Raw genomic sequence first — 17,961 nt, forward strand, 5'->3', positions numbered from 1 at the left:
TTTAAACTACGATGACGTGCACTAACATGTCAATTTTACGCGGACTGTGTGCGCTGTGATTAGTTTGCCACAGTACCCCTCCCTCAGGCGTACACATGCTCCCTCTCCATGTGTAACTGCACGTCAACGCGGATAAGGACGCAGAAGTAAATGAAAATTGATGCATAGCCCATGGCTCATAGTTCATAGCCACTTCTATATATATATATTAGTGCCACTTCTCATGTTTATCACATCTTTAGATGAACCACTTGTTGTATTCCACAATTATAAGTCGCTTTGGATTAAAGCGCCTGCATGCTTAATTAATAAATGTAAATATTATGTGTGGTTGCTTTATATTAGTCCATGTATATGGCTAATATGACAATAAATATCACAACAAAATATCACAGTGTAATTAGTTTAACAATGTAAATCCTGTAGTGCAGTACAACTATAAGTCAAAGCTGACTAATATATAACAGAATGTCAGACTGAATAGAAATATGACTTTTCTGTTGCATGTCGTGCGTCAGAAATACAAACAGGGAGTGTTTGTCTACGATTCCTTCCCTTGTGTGTTTTCATGTATGTTTAACAAAAGGAAAAAATTTATTTTGGAATAAGTGCACTTTACCCTCTGCAGACTTGGCACTTATTATATGGCTCAACAGAACAATCAAACCCCCTTTCCTGCTCCTTTACAGTGCAGGAAAAAAGACAACTGAACTGACATCTCAAGGCATATGCACAAGGCCCTTCATATCCTGATGTTTGCTAAAGAATGTATTTCCTTTCTCCTTTGCCCTCCCCATGGATCTTTACTTTTACCACAGAAGATGAGAGGTCACAGATTTGGTGAACAAACAGCCATGTCTTGTACAGCCAAGTTACACTGTCAAATTAAATCTGAATGATGCTGTAAAGAAATTTGAATAAAAAAAACTAAATAAAAAATCTCAGGGATTTTTATGTGTTTGTGTAACTTTAAGGCAAATTATCTGTTATTTAAAGTTGCTCTGTGCTTTCAGTTAACAAAATTTTAGTTTGTTAAGTTCAACAAACTTAAAGGGTTATTTCACCCAAAAATGAAATTTATGTAATTAATGACTCACCTGTTGTTCCACACCCGTAAGACCTCCGTTCATCTTCAGAACACAGTTTAAGATATTTTATATTTAGTTCTAGAGCTTTTCTGTTCCTTCATGAAAGTGTATGCTCACTATACTGTCCATGTCCAGAAAGGTAAAAAAAACATCATCAAAGTAGTCCATATGTGACTTGACTCTTGAAGCATCGAAAATACATTTTGGTCCAAAAATAACAAAAACTACGACTTTATTCAACATTGTCTTATCTTCCTTGAATAAATTTGTAGTTTTTTTTAGGAGATTTCAGGAAATTCTAATTAACTAACTGATGTCACATATGGACTACTTTGAGGATGTTTTTTATTCATTTTCTGGACATGGACAGTATAGTGTGCATTCACTTTCATAAAGGAACAGAAAAGCTCTTGGACTAAATATAAAATATTCTTAACTGTGTTCTGAAGATGAACGGAGGTCTTACGGGTGTGGAACGACATTAGGGTGAGTCAATTTCATTTTTGGGTGAACTAACCCTTTAACTTTCAAGTTCAATTGGCCTGCTTTTTGAAACAAAGCATTGCTTATTCTTGATATAGTTTGTTTGGAAGTGTTGTACAAGATACTATTCATCATTTTATCCCTTATTTAAGTATTGCATTATAATTTATTGAGTGTCTATTCACACCAAGTACAAATAGTGTGCCTAGTGCTTGCATTTCAACATGTTCGGTGGTGCAATCAGTAAAGCATAAGGCTTAAGGATTGTTGTTTGTTACGCCATTCACCCGGGTTCAAATCTGCCTTTTGCTGAGCTCGCTCTTATCACTTTTCTCATCACATATCACATCGGAAATGCATTTACGTTCATCAAAAATTATGAAAATGTTTTAAATGTGTAGGGGTAGGTGTAGGGAGGGCTTTTATTGTCCCATTAAGGTAGAATCCATTTAATAATTGTAATAAATATAATCATTTACGCTGTTGTTATTGCATCCTGTTAATGTAGAAATTAGGAAAATAGTATGTATCTGTCAAAATAAAGTATAAATTGCATGTTATTCCTATTCACACATATTGCTATGAACAGCTACTTTTATATGGTGTCAATAGAATAGCACTATTTTCACTTAGTATCCCATTTCACTTAGTATAAATATCATATATTGCTGAGAAAATATGTTATTTTCATTGATTGTAAATAGAATCTAGTTGCTATTAACACGGTGTAAATAGCCGCTGCCTTTTATTTACCGCATGCAACTGCAGTGTTAGCAAATTAGTTTTGTTTTATAATATTTTAGGGATGTGCATAAGTATTCAAGTACTCGGAAGTGTACATGATGATTGATGATCATGAAAATGAAAATGATGATCGCAGTGACCTTTTCTGATTTATTCTGATTTTCAGCAGGCTTTTCTGCATTTTGGGGTGGTACCTAAGGTCTTATTGGTTAGTGTTAGGACAGCATGCCGTCCAGAACGGAGAAATAAAGTGAAACTATGGATTTGAAAGTACGCAATGATGCTTGAATCACTTTGATCCTGATAATACTATTATGTGCAAGATGCCAATCTGCCATACTATAAATAAAACACATTCTTTATCCTTTATTTGCTTGTTTCAGCATTGTTGCTGTGGGAAGAGCACATCCACAACAAGAATCGTACATTTAGACAAGCTTGATTGCTTGGCTGAGTTTATTAACAAGCTAGCAAAGCACTTCAGCTTTCTGGAGTTCATTAACTCAAATGGCCATGTCCGACACTAGTGACTGTGATTGTGTTATTTGAGACAAGTCATATTCCTTTTAGATGTTTGTTTTTCAAAAACATTGATGATATTATTGACTATCCAGCAGTGGTATTTTTGTCTTGTCATATTTTTCTTAACAGTAGGCCTATGTTTTGATTAAAATCGCTTCACGTTATGGCTTGGAAATTGTGCAGAGATGTCTAAAATCACTTGATAAAGTAGATGAAAGATGTGCAGTGCCAATCTGCCATAGTATACATAACATTATAATGAGAACACTATAGAATGTTGAGAATTCCTACAAATCTAGACGCACTTACTCTGGAAGACTTGGGGTTAAGCTTTTCTTTGAGAGAAAAAAAAAGAACGGCACTGAAGTCATTTAAAAAAAAAGAAAGATGTGTTTCGAAGTTTAAGTTTAATCTATCAACTAGCTCCGTTTCATCTTCTTCGTATCTCTGGTTGGTTGTATCACTCTCATATTGCTTGCAGAGGGATTCTGAAAGACAACCGTTTATCCCGCCCCTCGGATTGAGCCCTGTCAATGGTGAGTTCCCAGACCAAACATCTTGATGAGGGTCTGGCTTGTCAAGCTAAATTCTTTGCTCTTTCCCTAGTGAAAAAAAAAAATCTATCCCAAAATGTATTTAAATAACAAGTATACCCCAAACCATTAACATAATGTATTTACTGACATATCGCTTGAGACTTACTGATATAAATATTATAATGAAGCATTATTTAGAGTATCTGCACATTTCTTAATATTAAACCTAAAATTTGTTTAATATCCCTATAATACTATTCCACTTTAACACAATCAAATATCACGTATATCTTTATCTCAGCACTATTTTCTGAATAACTAAAGTGGATTAAGTACAATATTTGTTGTTTGTTGTGTCATAGAAATGGCTTCAGTTTACTGGTGTTCAATCACTCTTCTAGCCTAGAAATCTAGACGCACCCTACCGACAGCAAATCTATGTTGCCGAGAGTGTCATTTAGCAACTCTCAATACACTTGTGAGCTGGAAAAACTAACCTCTTGTCAAGGCCAATCACATCGTGTATAGAGTCGGTGGGCGGGGCTTAACATAATGATGGCTGAGTTGCGCTTGCGTGCTTCTAGTAAACACAGAAGCTGGCAAACGGCGGCCTTTCGAATCGGCTTTGACCGCGACTCTGGAAGACTTGGAGTTAAGCTTTTCTTTGAGAAAATAACAAAGAATGGCACTGAAATCATTGTTAAGAAGGGAAGATGTGTTCGGAGTTTTGCCGACCGGATACAGCAAAAGTTTTATCTGTCAACTAGCTCCGCTTCACGTTGCTCTGGTTGGTTGTAGTGATATCAAATTGCGTTCATCCCGACCCTCGGATTTGGGTCTGGCTTGTCAGACTATCACTCTTCAGCTTCACCTGATGTGTCTTTCTTCAGAAACATTTATGCATTATTGATAATTAGCACACTGTAAAAAATTTGTGGTGGTTTTTGTTGGTTTAACTTAAAAAAGTAAGTAACCTGGTTGCCTTAAAATTTTGAGTTTATAGAAATTAAAAATTTGAGTTGATACAATGAAGGAAATTAGTTTTATAAATAGAAACTCAAAATATTTTTGTATCTGAACCACATAAAATATGTGATAAATCATGAAAATAGCACAATTTGGCACGTTTCACTGCATCATCAGAAATAACACACACATAATTACCCAATATGCTTACAAAATCTTTTAATAATATTTTAATAAAGGTTGTCGAATCTCAAAACATTTTCATTGTATTAACTCAAAATTTTAATTTCAATGAACTCAAAATTTTAAGGCAACCAGGTAACTTTTTTTCTAAATAATTTTTTACAGTGCAGTGTTACATTTCTAGTCATATTTTCATATTCTGATATGCATTTTAAGTCATATATTCCTTGACGATATTAATTAATCAGTGCTCAAATTAAAAACTGACCAAAATGCCCATCCCTATTATATTTCTTGACAAATTGTTCTGCATTTGCATTGTGCATATTCAAATAGTGGCACATTGAACACAATAGCAATGGATGGCTAAAGCCACTTAGGGTGGGCTAGAAGACTTACCCTAGAGCCCTTCTCAGGATAACAGAGACACCCTCCACTGCAGTCTCTCCCCCCACATGGTCCACTGCTCTTCTTCACTCCCTGAGAGAGAAAAGAAAAAAGAGTGAATACAATGTTAAATGACACATTGAGTTGGTTGTGTTAAAAGCTTGCTTAATGTTAAGCCATGTGAAATGGCACAGTACATTTGATTCATAGCATATTTAGACTTACAAATGACAGACAAGAATATTGCAAAGTCGTGATGTTGTGCTAGAGGCTGTCACTGTACTGTCGGTTTTTCTAATGTGGCAGCTTGACATGAATCTCCCTCATGTTCCAGACACTCGCATGACTCTGCAGATGTGCTTGGTCAAATTGTGTCACTAAACACACTATGATGTGTGTGTGTGTGTGTGAGTGTATGTGTGTATATTATATATGTATAGTATATATGTGTGGGTGGTGGTGGCATATTTCAACTGTTTTCCCCTTGTGTTAAGACCACATTAAAGCTTTTAAAATACCTCCATCCTTTATTTTTGATAGCTTTTAAATACATTTTGTGTATAGATTGTATTGCTTAACCCTAATGCCTGACCCACTCAATCTTTAAATATGGAAATTCATTACACTTTAAAAAAAAAAAAAAAAAAAAAAAAAAATCAGGTCTCCAATTGAGAATTTTCTTGTGACTGATCACATCTACATTTTGTGCGATGTAGAGGCACAGCAGAAAGATTGTTAAAATAAACACTGAGTTCTGAGCACAGAAGTCTTGGTCTGACTCCTCTATCCAGTGGGCACGACAAATACAGAAATAGCCAAGAACCCATGCATACTCGATAAGCACGGATTCATTGAGACAAAAACGAATATTACACTACTTTAAATATGTCCTTCAAAGCATGCTTTAGTAAGACTGAGTTAGTCATTTATAAAGTAAAGTTAATTCATAACATACATTAACTTATTCATTTTAGGGGGTCTGTAAATCATTGAGCTAATGAATACATTATTCATTATTCTCTTTGAAAGAGGGGACCTCATTTTTCTGGAGGGTCTCGTTCTATGACGGCAGTATGTCTGCTCACACCTACACACTGAGCCCACAGACTACTGAAACAGCCCCTGTGTGTCCATGAAACATTTAAGGCCAAGACAAAAGTGTTTCAGAGACATTCATTCTGTCTTGTTCGCCTGATATGAGATGCTGGACAAGAAACTGACAAAGGCCACATTGAGCCTCCTTCCTCAAGTCACAAATAATTCTTTTTGAATGAGATCTCAGACAGAATCGTGATCCTCTAACAGAAGAAAGTCTAAAGTTGCATGCCCTTCCTTCTCAAATGCTCAGATTTATAGTACTCATTTTAAACATTAAAATATTTACCAAATATGTGGATAAATAGTGGATGGATGATAGTGTAACGAATATCAACCTCTAAATAAGGTAAAGGTGTGGAACTTCTATTTTCTCTGAGCACTGTTAGTCCTGAAACAATGCGTGCAGTGGCTCCTTAGGGGAGCATTGTCTTACAGAAGGTGGGAAAGATGAAGTACTAAACAGAGGTGCAAACGTCAAGGCAACTTGAACAATAACTGTAAGACTAGCCAGTTTCAGTTTATTGCTAAATAGTTGATGATTATAGCAGATGATGAGAGGAGTATTGTGTTCTATCCTGTTCCACCCCACGCTTTCCCCACAAAAATTACCTTTTCCTCCGCTACCTGGAAAATCATTTTCCAGCTAGCCTGAGACGATGATCACCTGGTCCTCCACGTCTTCTAAAATATTATTTTGTACACTATTGGTCCTAAAATTCTTAACAGCAGGAGTTGTACCTAAGTATTTTAAAGACCCCCTGAAATCAAAAATTAAGTTTTTTTTTTAGCTTTTAGTATGACTATGTTAGCCTTAGGGTTAGATATAAGCCGGTGTGTTCCAAGACAATGACAAAATTCGCATTTAGGAGATATATGCATTCAAAACGTACAGTCTCTCACTTCCGCTAAAACGGATCACAGATTTTTATGACATTACCATGGACTTCAGCTTCTCGTCACATCTTCCGTCCAATCAAAGGCTCTCTAGAATCTGAAGCATCCCGCCACCTACACTATAAATAGACGCTGAAGCTGCGGCTGAAAACGGTCACTTGGTCACACATACTATTTTCTACATGGTGAATGGAACAAAGCGCACTATATATGCGATAGGAAACAATTAAGACAGTGTAAATATGCTTTCAGTTGAGGCGAATGGAGTCTGGTTTCACATTAGTTTCACACGTACTGCCACAGCGCAGAGCGGATCATATGCACGAGTCGGCGCAGACAACAAAACACATCGGACCCATTTGAATTCTGCACAGAATGCTGTATTTCAAAGCGATATGCAGGAGATTATGATGATAAACTGCTAGAGATTAGGAGGAAACTGTGATATTAAGGAAACGCTATTGGCTGTTTTAAAAAAGGGGAGGAGCTGCTTACAGCTGGAGCTGTTTCAAGGGAATCACATCAACACATTGAATAATGCTCCGCGTTTCAAGGCACTTCAGTGGGCCTTTAAACCAGTGGAGCCAGTAATCAAGAAATCTAATTTGGAGTCATCAGTTTTTGCTCATTTTAGACCTTGGAACATTGTATTTGAGAAGGTCGTATTTGAACAATTAAATACATTTCTGGATCTACCTGATCCTACCATTTCTACTACCCTTTCTGGTAATAATTTGTTAAACTTTGTTATATTTATATAGAGCGCTTTTCTATAGGCACTCAAAGCTTTTAAATATAGAAGGGGAGAGTCTCCTCAACCACCACCAATGTGCAGCATCCACCTGGATGAGGCGACAGCAGCTATATTGCGCCAGAATGCTCACCACACACCGGCTGATTGGTGGAGAGGAGACCGAGTGATGAAGCCAATCAGATTAACAAATTAACTTTCTAGTTAATTCGGTAGTTAGGTAGTTAAATCAAGTTTTTTTTTCAATTGAGACAACTCACCAAGATGAAATATTTTCTGTCTGTTAAAGACGTTTAAAGACTTGTGCATAGTTCTATCTTAATTCAGTTGGATTATTGTAATGGCCTCTATATTGTTATTAGTCAGGCCTTTCTCTCCAGACTGCAGATGGTTCAGAATGCGCGCAGCTCAGGTATACGAAAGCGGGAGCATATCACCTCCGTTCTCACCTCTCTTCACGGGTTACCTGTCCATTTCAGGATTCATTTTAAGATTTTGGTGTTTGTTTTGAAATCTCTTCATGGTTTAGCACCTAAATATCGTCCGGACCTGATTAAGGTGTATGCTCTCCTAAGAGCTCTTAGGTCTGCTGACCACTTGCTTTTAATTGTCCCACGGGCAAAGCTGAAGAGCAGCGGAGACCGAGCATTTGCAGTGGCGGACCCGAAGCACTGGAATAGTTTGCCTCCCTATATTAGACATGTTCCAACACTTCTTAGCCTAAAACCGTATTTTTATAGTCTGGTATTTGACACTATGCGAGATTTGCTTTATTAAATTGTTTTAATGTGTCTCACTGTTTCCCTTTGTGTTGTTGATTGTTTGTATGATTGATATTTTACTTGTATGTGTGTACAGCACATGCCGTTTTTAAAAAGTGCTTTATAAATAAACTTTGGTTTTGACTTTGACCTGATTAGCATTTGCCTGCTTCTGACACAACCTGTTAAAAAAAGGTCTAGAGTGTGCACTCATGAGGCTTTCCGAAATCAAACCACTGGAGGAGAAAGGGTAAAGAGTAACAACCGTTAATAATTCACAAATGATCTTTTTATCCATTCCTATAAGGCATGTACATGAGTTGGGAGAAAACATGATGACCTTATTTCTACTTTGTGGTTACGTTATAGAGAAATTCAGGGTTTCTATCATAGCAACTTTGGTGAACCGAGATTGAGTCCCAACTTGATGTCCTTTACCAATCTTGTTCCCCTCTCCAAGCCAAATAAGGCATAGTTCACCAAAAAATGCTGTCATAATTTATTACTCCTCATATTCTCATTTCAATCTAATGCTGTTTTTTTCCCTCTTGTGAAGCATAAAAGAAGATTTTTTGGAAGCCTTCTATCTTATTTTTTTGTTCTGCAGATGAAAGAAAGTCAAATTTTTGGGTCTTCAGTGTCACATGATCTAACAGAAATCATTCTAATGTGCTAACTTGCTGTTCAAGTATAACAAAGACAAATTCAGAAACAAATGAGAGCTGGATCCAAATGCAGAATAAGAATGAATGAAAATCAGAGGTGTACAGTAACTAAGTACATTTACTTGAGTACTGTACTTAAGTATACTTTTTGAGTATCTGTACTTTATTGGAGTATTATTTTTCTGTAAACTTATGACTTTTACTTCAGTACATTTGAAAGACAAATAGCGTACTTTTTACTCCATTACATTTCTATCTAGGTCAAAAGTCGTTTCTGTAGCAGCTCTGAAAGTCGGATGATGATTTTTTCCATCTTTAAAAGGTTCTGTTGTTGTTGTTGTTGCAGACAGTCTATCAGGAATCACTCTTATAGGGTCATATAAATTTTCCCAATTTTTTTTGAACACTGATCAGTTCATAGCAAATTGGAAGAAGACGGTTCTTAGACACAAGTGTGTGCACCCATAGCCATACTTTGAAACTATGTTTTGAGTTTTTAAAAAAAATCAAGATTAGTTTAGTTGGCATACACTTGGTGCATGTCTTATAAAATAGTAAAAATATAAACGTCTGGGAGAAAGAGAAGAGTAAAGTTGGGAGAGTATCAGAAGTGTATCAGTGTATTGGATCCGTGCATTCGGCCTTAAAGTGACAGCAGCTTTGTAAAGAGCTTTGTAACTTTTATACAAGTATTTAAATGAGTTTAAGTTAGTCGTATGCTAGTATGTCAGATGGAGCATCACTGACTGGCTGAAACAATGATGACATTTATACAACAATAAAAAAATAATGCATTGGCATAAGGGAAATGTACTTTGATACTTAAGTACTTCTGAAAACAAATACTTATGTACTTTTACTTGGGTAAAAATCTGTTTTTACAACTTTCACTTGTAACGGAGTAATATTTGACCAGTAGTACTATTACTTTTACTCAAGTAATAGAGTTGTGTACTTTGTCCACCTTTGATGAAAATAAGATTCAAAATAATACAAAATAACAAAAACACCAGAGAACATGAGCAACACTGAACATCAGGGGCCTGTACCATGGAGCCGGTTTAGGTGGCTAGCCAGGTATGTTTCAGTTTAGTTTGTGCCAACCCTTGCTTTTAGGCACCATTAAATTGTTTCGGCTTTTAGCCTTGTTCATTGCCATAGTAACTTACACTCAATGGCTAACCTGCTCCAGGGCAGGTTATGTTCTCGGCAAGAGATCTCAAACCGAGATTGAACCAATCAGCTGTGAGCAAAACGACACATGTATGTCACAGCTTTTACTTCAACTGATATAGCAAGATTTTTATTTTATTTTTATTTTAGTTGTTCTCTATCATAGACAGCCCTTTTCTCCTTGCTCATATCAAGTTATCATATCAAGTTATCATATCCATCTTCATCCTCATCTCCATCTTCGATATTATTTTCATACTTGGAAGCATCATATAAAGTGAACAATAATATCTTTTAACTAAAAAGCATGTCCTGATGTTTAAATACTCTGACGCCCACATGACAGAAAGCATTTGGTCAGTGTGGAGTCTGTTCAGACTTCGCAGGAAGGTCAGAAGGCTGTCTGTTAGGCCTTTGGCTATGTCTAAAAAAACAAAACAAAAAAACAATACCAGACAAAAACACAGAGAACAAAAACACAGACAAAGATTTAGAACTTCAGTGGCCAGAAATGTCCCAGACAACACTGACCGCTAAAACAACAATGAAAGTACACAACAGAGTCATAGATTAATAAGGAATGAACTATCAGCCGTCTAACTATGAAGCTCAAAGCCACACTCATATAAACCCATGAAGGGAAATGATGCACACACTGTTTAGCGTCGTTGAAGTGTTGTTATACTTGGTTTAATAGCTTGGTTCAAACTCAACTACCCCTACCACTTCCTTTTTAAATGACTTTTCACAGGAGCATTTGATGATTAAAAAAATCTGCTTCAAAACAACCATACAAACCGGACTCAGCTGCAGTCTCAAAAGCATGTTAGAGTTTTGTCAGGCATATTTTGGTACATATTTAAAAGGCATCCAAGCTGAGTGTTCAATAGGCCTCATTCATTCAAAGACATTTTAAGGCTTCTTAAATAAGAGACAGAGGAAAGTCTATGCTCCATTCTAGAGCCATGATGTCAGACTATCCTGAAACTGTGCATTTATCTCTAATGATTATTCAACAATTATACACAAATTAAATATAATCACTCTCAGAGACCTATTCTATTTGATGAGAGGTCTCTAACATATAATCACTCTCAGCGACCTATTCTATTTGATGCTGAATTTTAACACATGCTGTAAATAATGACATAATGAATAACCCTTTGTTCATTTTTATTAGGTATTAAAAACCTTCTGAGAAGTACACTTCTGCATATTTAAAAAAGAGTACTTATTCGGAAAATAATATACTTAAAAATAATACACTTATATTACAGATTAAATTGATATTTAGTGCTATTTGCAGATTAGAGAACTTTTTGACTAACTTACAGTTAGTATAACGTAAGTACATATTTATATTTAATTATTTGTCTCTATTACCGAATTTAACAATTAAGCATTTATGGTACACTAAAGACATTTCTATTGAACTTGTATGTCATGTACTTCAATATATTTGTAATTACACATTTGTAAAGATGATATTGAATAACAACACTACATTTAAAATTATAATCAAGAAACATTACATAGGCTTTAGTAGTCTACACATCTAAATAAACATACTTAATTAAAGCATGACATAGTATTATTAAAACATATATTTAATATGTATATAGTATATTACAAAGTGCAAAAAAAATGCAAGGTTTTTAAAAAGAGTATGTAAACCCTCTTTAAGTGGCCTTTTATTTCACTTCATTTTCACAAGGCTGGTGATGCGTCAGTATTCAGAAACTCGTGTTTAGTCTAGAACTTGTCTTAGCCTGGACTTTATGAAAGAAGTGCCTAGTGTGAGAGAGATTAATGTGTCTAATAAAAAGAATAGAATCAGATAACAGTGATATGTGTCTTTTTCCTCCACCACACTCCATCGGACTAGTTTTAATGCTATAGAGTGAGTGTTCAGTGAGGTTCAGATAAATATCTCTCACGGTTCCTCTTCCACGAACACACTGATAAAGGGGAATCATTACTTTTGCACAACATAAACAGTACTAAGGACACCTTTAAGGCACAAATAGATCAAAGCATCATTAAAAATTGGTATCAAATGTGGGGATAAATTACATAAGACTCCCACTGGGAAGCCATTGTTAGCCCCCACATGATTTCATTTGATATCTCTAGTTGGACATCAACTTTTGTGGTGTTTGTTAGACAGTGTGATGACATTATAATGACTTAAGCACCGCATGTTTACTTATCTCTGTGGGCACATGGCAGGAATCTCATTTGATATCTATCTCATTTGTTTTAATGGAAACGCGTTCTTACGATAAAGAGAAAGAAACATCCATTTATGGAAGTCTGTGTTTGTCTGTATACGCAAAGACAATATGACTCATGCTGTTCACAATGTACCACAGTCATAAGTCTCTGGTTTACCACGTAGCCATTATTCCCACAATCATTTCAATGCTGTTGTCCAGCCTTGGCCAAACCATCTAACAGGTGTCTGGAACACACTGGATCCAGATGCTTTAGGCCTTTTCCACTGGAGAGTGAAATCCGCGTGAAGATTGATCAGCAACACACACACACACGCACGCACGCACGCACGCACGCACGCACGCACACACACACACACACACACACACACACACACACACACACACACACACAATGTATCACAAATGAAACCAAGGGAGACATGGACAGTCTGTTAAGCGGTTTGTAATGTTTTTTTTTTTTTGTTGTTTTTTTTATTTGCTGTCAAATGTTAAACTGATGAAATATTGAAATATCGTATCTTAAAAAAAATAAATAAATAAAGGGTGACATAGGACCTTAAAGGGGTCATAAACTGGCTTTTTAAATTTTTTGATACTGTTGTCTGAGGTCAACTTATGACGTTCGTTTGTTTTTTACATTCAAAAATATCATAATGAATAAGTAATCGGCTATTTCTACACTGGTTTTGAGGCTGTCTCCTGAACGCTGGGTTTTGATGGGCACTGGAGACTTGGAAGTAAACGCCCACGGCTATGATTGGATTAGATTTGCATATTAAATGAGCTTAAGCTCCCCTGTCAGTTCAGTTCACATGAGGGAGGGATTGTTTTGATGTCTTTATCAAACAAACACAATGATTTATCTCTCATCCACCTGCGATTGATTGAATTATTATTTTTGTATTACTTGGCACGTCCAATCAGTGGATATAAGTGTGAACCCTTCAAATATCAAGTCAATGTAAGTCGCTTTGGATAAAAGCGTCTGCCAAATGCATAAATGTAATGTAAAATGTAAGAGAGTGAACAACGCAGATCAAGAAAGAAATATTATTTCACAATTTGAGGTTCACCAGCCTGCCGACGTGCTAACATTTTGGTACCCCGTCTGGAAAACACATAGCCCCGGGACGTTGGGCTTTGTGAGCCCTGTCCCAAACATGTCCAAGTCTGATCCCGAATCGTAGTGAACCAACAAATAAAGGATTCTCAAGCCTTTGACAGCGTGCTAAGGTATGTTCTGTTAGACACGTGGACATAATCAAAGCGATCTGTAGCAATGCAATACTAGCAAACACACTTACAATGTCTTCCCCACGTTAGCTGGGACTTCATTAAAAATAAAGGTCAACCACACATTCCTAATATTAGGATCCGAAGGAAGCTTATGCAGCGACTGTGTTTTTCCGCAATCAGGAATAGCGCAATATCTTGCTATCTTCTTCAGCATGTTTATTGCTGCTGGCTAGCGTGATCCGATGAGTCAGTAGGTGTGGCTACTGAATTACACATGCTTATTATTCTGGAAAGTTGATTTCTCAATTCATCACCCGTTTAAGATAGCACATTGTATTGAACGTATACTGTACATATAGTCCTCACAGCCTTTTTTTTTTGTGAAAAATGAAATATGGATTCTAATATGGACTAGTGTCTTCTGGATTGAGAATCTGTCTTGAGGGACACCAGATGGACAGCAGATGGAAAATGTCCTTATATCCATGACCTTACATCCCTAAATCCTACCCTATACCTAAACGTTACAAAAACGTATTAAGTATTAATAAGCAGTAAATTAGGAATTTATTTAGGCTAAGTGGTTGTTAATAGTGAATATGTGTCCCCCATATGAAAGTGTTGCTAAACATATCTGAACCAACATGGTTTGAACTACAGATATGCAATTAAGTTGCTATGGTTTGGGGAAACAGTCATGTGTAGTTAATTCTCTGATGCGTCATTAAGCATTAAGTTGTTGTTGTATACCAAACACACGGCGGATTGTTAGATGATTTAAACAGGAATTTTAAATCTGTTTAGTTTTTGTCCTGAACCATTAGCCAATACCTAACAGATAACCAAGATTTCCTTGTGAACATTGCAAATAGGGTTTAGACATTTCACTGTAAATATACTAATGGCTGTCAATCCTGACTGGAATTTAGGATATCCTCTCATGGCAGCGGCTTAGATTGCTTAGCTAGTTATCAATTTTCAGACCTTTTTGGTGCAGTTTCTGTCAATTTAGTATGTACAAAAGATCATGGAATGATCAGTTATGTTTCGTACATACCTGTTAAAACACATAAATGCACTACACTACCTATACAATTTGTGATAGCTACTGAATATTACTGTAAACATAAAACATTACATTTTTGAAATGGCCTATAGGAAAGTTCAACAGCTGTTGTGTTCAAAAGGTATCCAGTGATTGAAGACCTTGAAATGGAATCTCAGTTTACAGACATAAAACAACATTAAGGTGAAGTATAAACACATTCTTCCTCATGGCAAACCACTCCCAAATACATACTGTACATGTCAAAGCTATGAATGGTGATCAGAGATGATGTTTGCACATGTGTAAAGTCATTCTGTCTGGAGCTGTACCCTGACTGATTCATTTATTGGCATGAGATGTTTTGTAACTGAATAGGACTTTTAACTACTCAGCTGTCTCCCTGAACAGTGACCCAACTCCATTTGGTCAAGAATCTCAGATCACTTGAAAGCTTTCTGAGCACTGACTTTTTGCCCCCGGTTCACCTTTGACCTTGGCTGAGGTCTTGTCTCGGCTTAGGATCCTGATTAAAAAGATGATAGAGGACAAGTGTTATGAGTTATAAGCTTAAGGGCGATATTATACATCCGGCGTAATGCGACTCGCCAGGCACGATGCAAGTGTTTTTTGCTAGTTTCAGCCTGATGCAGTTACCATATTCACGAAATCGACAGCGCCATGAAATCGACTGCGCCATTAACAAACAAAATCCTGGTCTAAAGTCAATAGCGCAGTATTTTTTTGTTAACGGCGCGTTAGTAATAAGCACCTATAGACGGGTGTACAATGCACATACACTGCTTATTACACACTGGGACATGCATCAGCACACAAACATTTTTAAACATTAAAAATAAAAGGATTCCTCTCTGGACATGTGTCTAGTCTTTTTGCTCTCTTTTCATGTGTAGACTATTCGGTTCATGTGAACTCTGGTACGGTTCGTTGCTGATGGGAACGCAATAGTACTATATCGCGTATGTGAACCACTATGATTTGGTAAAATGTTTTGTTTTTGTGTGCGTTTTTGTCCTTTAACTGACGAGCGTCACTGACATACTGCAAGCAGAGAGCTGTAGATCTAATTTATGCTCATCTTTGGCGTTCTTTAGAGCATTTACAGAGCATTAGCGGCAGATAGACGCAAGTGCCATTACGTACTGAAGCTTTGTTAATAAAACCAACAGTTCAAAAAAATAATATAACATGAACATAGTCCAGCAGGGGCAGGGGGAGGGGGAGGGAGGTGCAATCGACCTCAGGTTCGGTCCAGGCAATTGAACCAAGTGTAAAAGCACCCTAAAAGACTAGGTACAACCCTAGACCATGTACATGGTGTGACAACCATTTTTTTCTTTTATTAAACTAGCAAAAGTGGATAGGACAAGCCCTAAGTGCACCTGCACCATGCACTTAGGGTGTACTCACACTAGGCACGGTTGCCATGAACCGGGCCCGAGTACGATTGTCCCCCCTCCCCACTCCCCCGCTGGCCTGCACTCAGATAGGGTTTCAGCATTCGTGCCGGAGCACGCTTACGTCATTATGGTGCGACGGTTTCGGGATAAACAGAAAGAGCGGTGCTCTCTGAGTCTGAACACAATGTCCATCGCTCTGTTTTCTTTGTGGATAATTTTGTGTCGTTTGGTCCACGGTGGCCCTCTCACACCCCGTTGTTAATCAGATGTGTCGCCTTAGTGGCGCGAAAATGTTCACGTAATCGTGCTGCTCGTATTATGATGTTTGCAAGGTACCAGCTGAAGTGCAGCAAGGACTTTGCAGCTTTGATTACGGACTCCAGCACGGTTAGCGCTCACACTGCATGTGAACCGCGCCCGAGTCCAACTGATCCGTGCTCTGACCCACCTCTTCCAAGCGGGCCAGGGCCGGCTAATCGTGCCGCGCCCGGGCGCGGTTCGGAGCACTCACACTAGTCAAACGAACCGCGCTTTGGTAGTCAAACGCACTCGGGCACGGTTCAAACTGGCTAGTGTGAGTACACCCTTAGATAGTTAAAATAGGGCCCTAAGTCTTACAAGGGTTTTCAGGATTATATTTTATTTAACAAAAATAGCATTTTCATATAAATCATTTAAATAAGATTAAATGTGTTGTTTGGTGACACTTTTAGCTATTGGCCGTGTTTTACAGTTTGAGGAAACACAGTAACCAGACATCTTGTGCGACAGATTCAAACTCACATCATCCGCATAAGCACTATAGCTCAATGCGTCAAAGCATGTGTGCTAACCCCTATAGGTCACAACTGACAGGATGTTGTTTCTGCTTTTTTAGTAACCTCAAAAACAAGAGACTGAATACAATTTGCAATCTCTTCACAGTAAATAAATTTATCTCGCAACAGATGCTGTACAACAAAACTGTTTAGTTCCCAGCTCTTATTTACTATTCAGGCCAGGCGCAAAGCTGTTCCTGAACAACACTATCATTATACAGCCATGCGAACCGCAGAAAAACTTCCCTCTGAAGCAACACTTGATCACTTCCTCTCCAATTTACATTTCAGTTTCTTTGCCATCCTTCTAACTTCTTCAATCTTTCATTCATTCTGCCTTTTTCTTCTACTTTTTGGTCATTGGGGGCATAAAAAGCTACATTTTGGGCTCAATTGGTACCCGATATATGATGAGACACAACTAAGGAAGAAAAAAAATTAAATAGGGAATAAGGGAATTTTATTTTAAAAGAGATTAAAAGAATAAACTCAAATTGACTGAATAATGGCATCACTATTATTTTTATAGTGCTTTTTACAATGCAGATTCTTTCAAAGCAGCTCTACAGTGATAAAAGAACAGTAATGGAAAATAGATTGTTTTGGCTGAATAGCAGCTCTAGAAAAAGGTTATTGTTCAGCTAAAGTAAGTTTTGGATTGATTAACACTTCTGGTGTAAAAAAAAAAAAAAAAAAACGAAAAAAAAAAAAAAAACGATAATAGTTATTTACTTTGGGGACACTTACACGACATCTTTTTCAACCTAAATAGGAAATATATGCTGCGTTCTGGCCATTGATTTGCATGGCATCAGTGTTAAGTTTTGAAAAGATACCGTTATAATTGTCATATAAACTTTTTAAAAAAACGTGAAAGCATGATGTTTCACACGCGGTTTAAGATGCATGCACACAGGAGCGTAGTGTTTTTTGTTGTTGTTGTTTCTGCATCA

The 17,961-nt window shown here is 37.0% G+C and overlaps 1 protein-coding gene across 1 annotated transcript in view; it reads right to left on the minus strand.

The window, feature by feature from the left end:
• col4a2 (collagen, type IV, alpha 2) overlaps nt 1–17,961 on the minus strand; it is a 150,471-nt gene that overhangs the window by 91,135 nt on the left and 41,375 nt on the right. Inside the window, exon 4 of the mRNA XM_067443427.1 lies at nt 4,922–5,002. Within this exon, the coding sequence (XP_067299528.1) occupies nt 4,922–5,002 (81 nt within the window). The remainder of the gene's footprint in view (nt 1–4,921; nt 5,003–17,961) is intronic.

The sequence above is a fragment of the Pseudorasbora parva genome, chromosome 5 (assembly GCF_024679245.1).
Source record: "Pseudorasbora parva isolate DD20220531a chromosome 5, ASM2467924v1, whole genome shotgun sequence".
NCBI lineage: Eukaryota > Metazoa > Chordata > Actinopteri > Cypriniformes > Gobionidae > Pseudorasbora > Pseudorasbora parva.